Source organism: Typopeltis vanoorti, chromosome 12 (genome assembly GCF_054136105.1).
Source record: "Typopeltis vanoorti isolate ZY-2024b chromosome 12, IOZ_Tvanoo_1.0, whole genome shotgun sequence".
NCBI classification, from domain to species: Eukaryota; Metazoa; Arthropoda; class Arachnida; order Uropygi; family Thelyphonidae; genus Typopeltis; species Typopeltis vanoorti.
Genome location: NC_143560.1, coordinates 98,433,584 through 98,446,210, shown reverse-complemented (window position 1 = coordinate 98,446,210; position 12,627 = coordinate 98,433,584). Strand labels below are relative to the sequence as shown.

The window sequence follows — 12,627 nt, the reverse complement described above, 5'->3', positions numbered from 1 at the left end:
CATCAAAGCCTGCTTTGATGAAACTTGTAATTGTGCCGAAAGAAGGCAAATTTGAAAAATAACTGCATTTTTCAGAATAAATCGACCCATTTCTGTTAATGGACTTTAACGCACAGTTAAAAAACAGTTGCTTCAGCACTAATTCAGTCAACTGCATATTATATATTGCAATGAAACAACCATATTATCTCTTACTAATGGCATCACCAGCAGCACGCCAAAGTTACAGGCGACATTTTCCATCGCACACAATTCTTTTTAATGGACGTGGTTGATATAAACGAATTTTTGAATTTCGCAGCTGGGTGTCAAGACCCTACAGACAGGTCCATGGTGCTGCCACTGTCTGTAAATCCTTTCAAGGAGGACAAGTTGTGTAATTAATGTTTTTCTGTAATGACAAATTACATAATTTTATATGATGCGGTATTGTTGGATGTTGTTTAAGTTGAATTGCACTTCTTGCTTAATGAGTTAAACAGCTGAGTTGAAAATATGGGTTTTATTTTCCATAATCTTGAGCTCCGAGTTGGAGAAGAGCTAATTAACGACTCAATCCATATGCTATCTCGTGTTTTTTTTTTTTTTTTTTTTGTAGCGGGATTGAGTTATCTAGTTACTCTTACGATACATATACTAACCAAATGTATAGACAGCATATACAGCAGTGACTTACAGAATTTCAGTCGTCGCAAAGAAAAGAGAAAAAAAATCTGTTCAATGGCTAGTATGGCTCTTCTCATTTTTATTCTCCCATGTTTCTGATCTGTCCTTCTCCCTCGTTAGAGGGCGTTCATGATAGACGCCTAAGGACCAGAATGGGGGACGTTGAACCTTATATATCTCAACGATATGATATTAAAAAGCGTTTAGGAAAAGGCGTAAGGTTATTTTAAATTCATTATTGTCGTAAAGAAGACAGAATTACAGTTCCGTTCTTGCATGCAGTAATTTTTTGGTTAAGGCATGGGTTGATTTAAATTAACATTTTGTTCCGGTTCATTGTACTGGTATTCATGACTTAATATTGTTTTATGAAGTAATTACAGTAATTTGTTTCGCTAGATGAAAACGCTGGTTCTTGAAAATATCAACAGCAGATAAGCACTAGCCAAGGATCAATTGACTGAACTATCCACTTGTGAAATCACTTTTTTTTCTTTTTTTTTTTTCAGACAGTGGCCAGCTGTAATTAATACAGCTAGAAGGTAGCATTGATAGTTACTTGGATCTGATTCGTTTTGTTTATTTCAGCATGCGTAGCTGTTTATTAAATAATTCTAGCTAAATGCCGAAATGTATAATTGGCATTGATTTTAACATAGAAAAAGATTCGATGTGTTTGAATTAAATGAAATATAATTTTATTTCATTCTACTCCCTCTTTCCATTTAAGGCACAGTTATAAGGTTAATTATTAATTTTGCGCATAAAGAATAGAAAAAAAATTATGTAATTGTATCTCATTAGGAAGTTTGTGATATCTAGTGAAAGCTTTATACTCAGCTGTCAGCCATTGACTGTCAATGGCTGACAGCTGAGTGCAGTCCATTTGCGATTAATGTGAGATTTTTGTAATTAAAAAAATTAATTTTTTAAAAATAAAAACTTAAATTAGTAATTTTTTTTTATTTTAGTTGATTCCAGATCCCCAGTATAGTTATATCACTTTATTCAGACAGCAGTAACAAGATTCCCCCCCCCCCCATTAAATGGACAAATTGACCTGATACTACAAGTAGTGGGCAGTATACTTAATAGGTTACCTTTTGTTACCTGATGTGATTTATTTTATTTACGCATATGGCTTTGTGAAACTGGCAAGTGAAATGTACAATCACAATCTCCAGAAACATGAAAATCTTGACATGTAAAAGTTCATTACATAAAAGGCACAAACTGCATTCCAAGTCTTGCTTTTTTTTTAAAAAAAAAAAAAGCAAAAGTAATGTGTTATAATCAGTCAGAAATTATCATCCTACTGCACAAAATATGACAAGACTGCATGTTCTCACAACACAAATGTAGCTGTATCCAAGGTTTTATTAGAGAGCAGTTGTGACTTGTGTGAAATCTTGATCCATTAGAGAAAACCCATTTCATTTTGCATCATCATCTTCTAGCATGAGGAGAAGTTCTGCTGATACTTCGACGTGGACTATGAGAGCGACTATGAGAATAACAGGACCTTGAATCTTCTATTTCCTCCATAACCACCATACCAACTACATGCCAATGTCTAGCCTGGAAAGCCAATCCAAGGCCTCATCCTGGTGTATGTCTTTGGTGGAATAATGTCCTTAGAGATACCACTGGAAGAAGATAGTGCTGTCACACTATTATCTTGTCAGTGGTAATCTCCAAGGGATTTTAACCTGACAGTTGTAGGATGGAGAGGGACTTATTAACAATCTATATTTATTTTGTATGGGATTCCCCTTTCCTCCCCCATCCCTTAGGGTGGGTTGAACCCTCCTAAAGAGGGATTAAGTATGTATTTTATGACTAGATCTTTGTGTTCACAGGCTGGTTTGCCTGTCCTGAGGGACGAAAAACCAGAGTTTCCAGGTGAAAAAACCCTCTGCCTCCATATGAGACCAGTTAACTCACCTTTAGTCAAAAGAAACCAGATAAAGGTTCCTCACATCATGGACAGGAATCAAACCCAGGTCTTTCTGACCAAAGGGCTTCGTCTATACCCAACTGAGCTACGGTGGCTCTGAAACAATTGATATAAAAAGCAGTTACTTATTTCATTTGTGTGTGTGTGTGTGTGTGTGTGTGTGTGTGTGTGTGTATATATTTTTGATTGAAGGAGGTTATGTTAACAACAATCACTTTGTGCAATGATATCAGATGCTAACTACAACAAATATTTAATGATACTTGCGAAGTGTCTTGGACCAGCATATTTGAAGATCACTTCCTGTATACTTCTGCTTCCTATTACACCTGCCTGTTTGACCAGTTTAAATCACTTCATATTGGTTACAGATATGAATGTTCACAGACTTTAATTTATACTAATGAAATGCAAAATTATTCAGTGTGGCTACATTTAGCTAATTTGAGTTTATCAAGCATTAAACAAAACTCTCCATAAACTACTGATATTTTATAATGTGCTTTTTTTTTTCTACATTGAATGTAGAAAAGGACCTTATATAATGTATGTATGTATAAATTTATGTTTATACATACATTATGACATACATTACAACAAGAACAATCACATAATAATATGCAATTATTCTTGTTAATAAACAATCATCTACACAATTTTTTGAAATAAATGCATTGTAATGTTATTTGCAATGAAACTTTATATTATGTCTAACAAACATCCACTATAGGGATCACATGGAAGAGACAGAGTTCTTAAAATAATCTAATGGAGTTTTATGCTACTTTGATCTTTTTGTTATTTATGAGTTTGTGTGGGGAAAGAAAAGAGAAAGTTGCTCAACTGAGCCAAGCAGACTAGATTTAAGTATGAGAAAAAGTGAGAAGGTGACTTGTTTGTCCATACATTAATGCCAGGAGCATTAGTAACAAAGTGGTTGAGTTTGTTGTTTTGGTGAATATGGCATGACTTAAAATTGTTGATTAGTGAAACCTGGCTCTGAGTCAGATGTTGTAACCAGAATAGAGTGTAAAAGATATAGTATTTTTAGGAATGACAGACAGGAGAGGTGAAGTACTATTAATGATATCAAATGACTTCAGTCTGTTAAGGTAGAAACACATGAGAGCAACGATGATAATAATGTCCCATGTTGCACTGAGATTGAGGCTGTCTGGTGTGAAGTGGAAGTTAATAGGATGAAATATATGGTGGGGTGTTGTTATAGGCCTGGTGGTTCATTTGCTGTGGATGAAGAAATGTTTTGCCAAATTACCCTGATTAGTACTAAATGAGTAATTATTATGGGTGGTTAAATTATCCAAACATTGATTGGGTAGCAGAGTTACACCACAACTGTTACACCACAACTTTCTCAAGCAACATGTGAAAGAAGGAACTCAAGGTCAAAGTGTTAAATTTAATCATAATATCAGAAGGTATTTCAGTTAAGGATGTGACTGTTTTGCCACCAGTTGGTGACAGTGATCATGTCATGCTGACCTAGAAAGCAGCTAACTATATGGATGTTCTAATCTGGACAGGTTATATGTTGAACTACAAATATAGAAATTATGACAAATTCAGGAGAATACTATCTTTGGTTCCACAGTATCAATTGCTGAATGGGAAGGATAATGATGTGATATCTGAATGTCCCAAGAGTTGCATAATCTGGATAAGAATTTGTCAATATTCACAGATGTCCATATGTGTGCTAAAGGAATCCTCATCTGAAATGGCTAGGCCCTTAACATGTTTGTGAAATTGACATGTAATCTCATTAAACAAGCAATCCATAAGAAGATGTGGAAGGAATATTGTGAGAATAAGTTTGAGAGGGATTATGAAATACATAAAGTTCATACCAGAAAAGTTGTATGGAAAGCTTAGTTGAGTATGAGAGAAAGTGGCTGCACAGGAACTGGCAGTATAAAAGAAATTTAAAATGGAAGAATTTTATTATGCTGTAAGTAAAAGAAATACTGAATGTGGAAGAATAACTTTACTAAATGCAGATAGTACCTTAGTATTAGAAGCTGATGAGGTAGTGAAAATAATGAGTGTTCACTTAGCCAAGATCTATCAACCTGGAGTATGTAATTTAGCACACTGTGCTACATTACATAATAGTTGCAATGTCAGTATGTGCGCTAAAGGAATGTTCATCTGAACTGGCTAGGCCCTTGACATGTTTGTATAATTTGAGTTTTAGCTCAGGAATGGAAAGAAGGTATTATAATTTCATTGCACAAGGGTCTTGCAGAGACTGTTGACCTATCAGTATCTCTAGAGTAATTATAAAGATCTTAGAGAAGTTAAGAACTCGCATATAGAAATGGGTGGACAAACAAGATATACTTGCAAGGAACAGCATATGAAGTGATATCCTATAATCTCCATTCATATCACCCTTCTTTTGTTTTTACCAGTGTCTATGATCCACATATTCTCAATCTATCCTCACAATCTGTACTTTATAATCCCATCATCCTTACATTTAAGGTGACCAGTGATGTATCCTATCCCACTGGTCACCTTAAATCTGGTAAATTCACATCTTCCATATACCACTTTCTGATACCTTTCCATCAGCCACCTACTTATCCAAGCCAACAGTTTATATTTCAATCCCATATTCTCTAGTTTATGCAGCAGCCTTTCATGTGTCATCCTACAAATGCCTTAAAAAGTATCATAGTGTATCCATTCTCTCTATCCAACTCAGCAGTACCATTATTATAAAATATGAGCAAATTGCTCAAACATGACCTTTCTTTAGTAAGCCCATGCTGCTCCTTGCAGTGTATAGCTTATTGTTCTACCCACTTCTGTATGTGTGTTCTTACCAACTTCTCTATAATCTTCACTACCACACTGGAGATACTGATAGGTCGGTAGGTTTTGCAAATCAGTTTTTGCACCACCCTTGTACAATGGGACTATTATACATTCCTTCCATGATTGTGGTATCATTTCTGAACTGAGACCCAAGTTATGGATAGCCAATTCAACTGAACATTCTTTTAGCAAATGTGAATGTGCTGATATTCTATCTGTCCCTATTGACAAATTCCTATCCAGTTAAGCAGTAGCACTGTGCACCATGTTATATACACTTTGCTGATATATCTTAGCCAAGTGGGCACTTATTAACTGAACAATCTCATTAGCTTCTGACACTAGATTACTATCTGCATTCAATACAGTTATTCTTCCACATTCGTTCTTTCTTTTGTTTGTGTCATAATGATAAAATTCTTTTGGATTGCCTTTAGTTTGCATAGCCAATTTCTTTTCATACTCTTCTTTAGCTTTCAGTACAATCTGTCCTGAGCGTTATATTACTAAAGAAAGGTCATGTTTGAGCAATTTGCTCATATTTTATAATAATGGTACTGCTGAGTCGGATAGAGAGAATGGACACACTATGATACTGTTGGACTTTTTAAGGCATTTGTAGGTTATTTCATAATGCCTCTCACTCTTACTCTCAGAATATTCTTTCCACATCATCTTCTTTGGATTTCTTGCTTAATAAGGTTGCACATCCATTTCGCTCCCTTTATTCTTCGAACACTAGGGATACATCCAGATACTGCATCATTTAAGCACTTTTTCAAAGATTTCCATGTATTGCTGACATTTTCCCCATTCAGTAACTGATACCATGAGATCAAAGATAGTATTCTCCTAACTTGATTGTAAGTTCCAGCTTTGTAGTTCAGCATGTAACCTTCTTAATAATAATAATGAAACCAGTATACATATAGTAGAAACAAAACTTATGAAATTTAAATTTTCAATAATAAAAAAAAAGTTTAATAGTACAAATGAAGTTTACTGTCGAGTTCCGACTGCATAGCTGTTTATACTATTTTAAATTAAACTTTTAATTTAAAATTAAAATTTTAAAAAATGTCAAAAGACATTTTATTTAAAAATTCTTTAAATTTTTTAGTTATTAAAAATTATAAAATAGACCTGCACTTATTTGCAACAGTATGGCAACAAAAATATATGTTAAAGTTCTTGTGCTCTCTAACGACCTTTTGAATACTCTGCTCTGCTTGCTTTGAATTTTCAGCCCTGCTTAACTCTTGCTGCAGAAGCGCAAGAGTTAAACACGACTGAAAAGAGAAGCAGGTGATCCAAAAGAATAATAAAGACCGACCAAACGAACAAGAAAAGCAAGTTAAGGAGGAAGTTATGTATGGAGACTTAATAATCAGGGGAGTACTTAATGAAAGATGACAAAATCGTATTTCTCAGGAGCAAAAATTCACAATATTAGCCACACCATCTGGATGCAAAAAGGTAAGTCGAAAGAAATTATTGGCTTGGTTGGTACCATTTGAGAGCCAAGAAGTATTTTATGAGAGAGGATGTGAAGGAATTGTTAGAACAGGCAAAACTGAAGAGTGAGAAGCCTCTATCACTCTATGATAGAGGCAAACTGAGGAGGAGGAAGGCATTGATAGCTAATGAGTCTATACATAGATTGTGCAAAAGGAATGGTGTAGAATTTGTGGATCTGTGGTCTCTATTTGACGGAAAGGATTTATACGATGCAGATGGACTGCATCTTACTGGCTTTGGTCTTAGGTGTCTGGAGAGAGCTTTGTTTACAGAGCATGCTGACATACAAATTCAGGGAAACTTAAGCAATTAGGGTAGAAGCAAATGAGTTTGTATGAAGGCACTCATGAAGTGAGTGAGTGTGAGAATGACCAAGTAAAGAATTTAGTCTCTCAAGCAAAAATATTGAATAGGGAGTCAATTCAGAAAGTAAAGGTGGGTGGATGGGAGAATAAAGGGATGTTGTCATTTCTATATACTAATGCCAGAAGTATTCACAAACAAGAGGGAGGAGTTTTTGGCATTGATTGATTAATGCAACCTTGCCAAAAGTTATAGGCATTAGTGAGACCTGGCTAACAGCAGATGATGTAGTTACGGGGAATGAATGCAAAGGGTTCAGTATTTTCAGAGAAGAAAATACTGAACTGCTGATGAATTGCAACCAAAAGAATAGGAGACAGGCAGGAGATGGCTGTTAATTTGAAGCAATGCGGTGTGAGATTAAGACTAGTAAGACAAAATATACAGTTGGTTGTTGCTATAGCCAGGGAGTTCCACAGATGATCTGGAAGACATTCATCACCAAATTAGTACAATGAGTACAGGTTGAGTGATTATTATTGAGGACATCAACTATGGAGATATAGACTGGAAGAAAGGAAGATCACATGGCAGAAAGGAAATAGAATTTATACACCTGCTGAGAGATAATTACTTAAAGCAGAATGAGATGGAGGGGACTAGGGGATGGGAGAGTATTAGACCTGGTAACAGGATCAGAAGACCTATCCATAACCAAGGTGACAACATTGCTTCCAATTGGTGAAATGACAACGCGGTCTTGACTTGGAAAAATGTTAAACATAAAGAATATTCTATCAAGAAGGGATATTTGTGGCACTACAAGGCAGGTGATTATGACTTGCTTAGGAAGAAGCTTAAATCTGTATCATGGCATAAAACATTGCAGGTTAAGGATGTTAGTAGTGCATGGGATATAGTTAAGGGTCATCTAGAGCAGGGGTGGCCAACTTTTTATAGTTCATGCATCATTGTTTCATTTTCTAGTTAAGATGCGCCATACAAACGTATACCACGTTTCAGCCCTTTTAAAATATGGTAATATCAATATATATGTAACAGTTATGCATAAAATGATTTATATATGGTAATATAGACACTTTTAGCAGTTTTAAATAAAAGGATTTCATATAAAGACAATATAAACATTAATTATTATAATTACGACTATTTTGCCTGCTTCAGTTTAGGAGTGCCCCTGTTTAAATGTCATTGGCTATTTACTCACGGATTCTCAGGGCATTGTAGATGTAAATTTACCAAAAAGTATATGTAGCATAAGGAAGAGAAATTTACACATACCTTTTTCTGGGTGTTGTGGCTTTTCTTCTTTCAGATGACGACCAAGAATAGTCTAAACGGACCGCACCCCATCAACCCCCATTTCCCCTCCCCCCTCCCTATATAAAAAAAAATCAACCCTTTCACCCTTTCCTACCCTATATAATATATATATATATATATATATATATATATATATATATATATATATATATATATTACTGAAAAAAAACCTGGGTTTTTTGGACATCGCAGAAAATGGCCTTGTTGATCTGCAGGGGGGGGTATGTTTTTGTTCAAGGGCGTGAATAGCTGAACAAAAACATACCCCATAGATACATAAAAAAAACATACACAGAAAAACATACAAGGCCATCATAGTAGACAGACAAGACAATGAAACAATGCTTAGAATATCGGAAACAATAGCCATAAAATGTGATGCGAACTCTATCAACGTACACAGGCCCTACATAATCTCCGAGGCTTGGAAGCTTCACAACATAAAATTGAGGTCACAACCCCAACCAATAGGCGATAACACTAACACTTCAAAAACAGAAGCACCAACCTGACCTGACATAGCATCCACTTTCCCAATGTGTTCAGATGACGACCAAGAATAGTCGAAACGGACCGCACCCCGTCAACCCCCTTTTCCCCTTCCCCCTCCCTATATAAAAAAATCAACTCTTTCCTATCCTATATAATAATATAATATATATTACTGAAAAAAACCTGGGTTTTTCTATTTTAATTCTCCCAAATTGACTACCCCCCCCCCCCCACACACTCAGTTTTTGGACATCGCAGAAAGAAGAAAAGCCACAACACCCAGAAAAAGGTATGTGTAAATTTCTCTTCCTTATGCTACATATACTTTTTGGCAAATTTACATCTACAATGCCCTAAGAATCCGTGAGAAAATAGCCAATGACATTTAAACAGTGGCATTCCTAAACTGAAGCAGGCAAAATAGCCGTAATTATAATAGTTTATTAAGAGGAGTAACGTGGGAGTTTTCCCAGAAATAATATACATAAACATTATTTTATTGAGACTTTTGAAATTGCTTTGCTTTTGCTAAGCTTGTAATGTTTGGAGTTAAATAAGTTACAGAAAGTATCAAACAGTGTTTTAAATCTGAATCAGTTGGTCTCGAGCGTAGTTTGTTCTTAATCATTTTCATTAATGAAAATGCTTGTTCGCATCTGTATGTAGTTCCAAAATGACAGATATAACTCCGAGCAAACATTCTCAGTTCTGGAAAATGTTCACATGGCAACGATCACCAGAACTTAATTATATCAGAAGCATCTGGGAGTGATGGAAGTTCATTAAATTTCATTTTCAATAAAGAATTGGTTTTGAGATCATTAAGTTCCATTTATATGTTACTAGGCATCGTCAAGATTTTTTGTTCAGTAAGTGAAAAGGAATTTATAAATGCAAGTATGCAGTCTTCTTCTTCGGTAAAATCGCTAAAACGACTGTTAAAGGATGCTTGCAATAATCTGAGTTTTTCAGTATATTCTGTAAAGTTGCCATTATCTTCAACAGATTCACTATGTTCTTTTAAATGTGTAAATTGACTTAAATCCCAGTTTTATAAATGGGAGATGAATAGTTTTAATTTCATTTTGAATGCACTGATGTCATTTACTAGGTAGGAAAAAAATTTGTTCTTGCCCTGCAGTTTCAAATTTAGATCATTGAGGTAGCTGGTAACATCAACTAAATATGCTAAATCAAATAGCCATTTCTTATCACACAACAGGGCTTTTTCCTCATGCAGCTCATCCTTCTCTTCCAGAAAATTACGAACACTTTCTTTCAGCTTCCAAAATCTACTGAGAACTTGTCCTTTAGAAAGCCAGCAACTCACAATGAAGAATGGGATCACCATATTCCATATCTAGCAGTTCACAATATTCTCTGAATTCTCTTCTGTTTAACCCTCTTGCTCTAATTTTATTCACACACTTTACAACTGGTATGATAACATACTTCACATTAGAGTTTTTCCACACAGAGATTCTTCATGTATAATACAATGATACTTTAGTAGAGAACGACCTAAAAAACCTTTCAAGTAAAGTTACAGTCCCAGAAACTCTACCTACCATTGACGGTGCTCCATCAGTGCAAACACTGATGAGCTTACTAGAATCTAGTTGTTGATTTTCTTGACATGACTTTACTTTGTCAAATATGTCTGACCCTCTGGTTTTTCCATGAAGTGAATCAAGACCGACAAGTTCTTCAAAGATGTTAAAATTACCATCAATTCCTCTTATAAAAATGCTTAATTGGGCTACATCACATATGTCAGCGGATTCATCCAAGGCTGAAGAAAAGAAAGAACAAGCATGAACATGGCCTTTCAATTGCTCAGTAACATCATGGGAAAGTTCTTCGATGCGTCTTGTAATTGTTTGCTTGGACAGAGCAATTTGATTTACTTTTCTTTCAACATTCTTATCGCCAAGACATTTTGCAAATTTTTTGAGATAGGGCTTAACAACTTCCTCTCCATCAGAGAAAGGCTTGTGTTTTTTTAGCCAACACAAAGGCAATTTCATAAGACCCTCTAGCATTGCCACACTTTCACAACTTCGTTTCACAAATATATTCTGTCTCTTTTTTTTTTATTTCTTCCTTTTTCTTAACCACATATTCTTTACGCAACTCAGACCCAGGAACTAACTTCAGTTTTTCTTCTAATTCAGCTTGATGTTTTCTGTAGTGTCTGTTAAGATCATGTCTTCTATTATCTGAGAGAGTGCTTTCACAAACAATGCACAACGATTTTCCTGAAGGACCAGCAATAAATAGGAATTATTTTTCTCACAGTTCATTAAACTGGCACTTGCTATCACCTTCTGCTTTTCTTCTGCTCATTTTCTTTTGCAACATAATGGGTAACTGACTAAAAAAAAATTATTTCAAAAAGTAAAGTTATTAAATAATTTATTTAAATTATTTTATAGTTTTAAACATTATGAACATTCAAAAACAGTTCTCCAAGTTTGAGATAAGATTCCTGTTTTCATGAAGGCTTAATACAGTTCTATAAGTTTAAAAATCATGTATATATATTTTTTCATACAGTTTTCGTCTCTCTCTTGTAATATATTATGTCCAATGAAATAAGAGATCGCCATAAAACAGTCGATCAGCTGGCAATCACACACACACAACCCAAACATCCTCATTACGAAAGCTTTGCTGATGATTAGTTAAATTTTAGGAATAAACCTACTATACGTAAATAAAAAAAAAGGATATTGTATAAAAAAAACATAAAAACACACACATAAATACACCGAATAATTGCAGGTTTTAGTAATCGGCAAATTAGGGGAGCGGGCAAGAACTTGACATATGCGTTCAAAATGAAAAATTTTATTTTTAAATTTACAGACTGTATTAAGCCTTCATGAAAACAGAAATCTCATCTTAAACTTAAAGAGCTGTTAATAAAAACATAAGTTCGAAAACACCGAATTGTTCACTCACATAGAATCAGAAGTTCATCGAAAGTTATGACACGAGAGTCAGCTGTAAACTGATTGAGTAACTGGTGACGCATGTCAGCATTTGCCGGTGCCTGTTGCTTCAAGATCAAACAAGTATCATAAGTGTGCACTCTAGAATTCAGTGGTAGGTTAATTGTGTTTATATATATGTTTATATATATATATATATATCGTATACAAATTTTTTTAAAAATTTTTCTTTGGGGTTCAGTGCGCCACTTTTATTCATGCAATGAGCCATAGGTTGGCCACCCCTGATCTAGAGGAAGCAGCATTAAATTGTATACCTAGGGTAAGGAGGGTTAATCAGGCAGGAATTAGATGGATTATTAATATCATTAAGCATGAGCTGCAGAAGGAGAAGAAGAAAATGCTGTGAAGGGTATATAAAGAGAAAGGTAACCAGCAAACTCATGAACAGGACAAGGCTCAGGCAAGAAAGGTGACCAGCATGGTAAGGATGGTAAGAATTTAGCTGAGCAGGCCAAAGAAAATCTCAGCGTTCTTTCGTTATGTGGCAAG

At 35.0% G+C, this 12,627-nt stretch overlaps 1 protein-coding gene across 1 annotated transcript in view; it reads left to right on the top strand.

Annotated features, from left to right (window-relative positions):
• Positions 1–818: 818 nt before the first annotated feature.
• The window catches only part of Erk7 (Extracellularly regulated kinase 7), a 193,545-nt gene continuing 181,736 nt past the window's right edge, over positions 819–12,627 (top strand). Inside the window, exon 1 of the mRNA XM_090401876.1 lies at positions 819–881. Within this exon, the coding sequence (XP_090258002.1) occupies positions 819–881 (63 nt within the window). The remainder of the gene's footprint in view (positions 882–12,627) is intronic.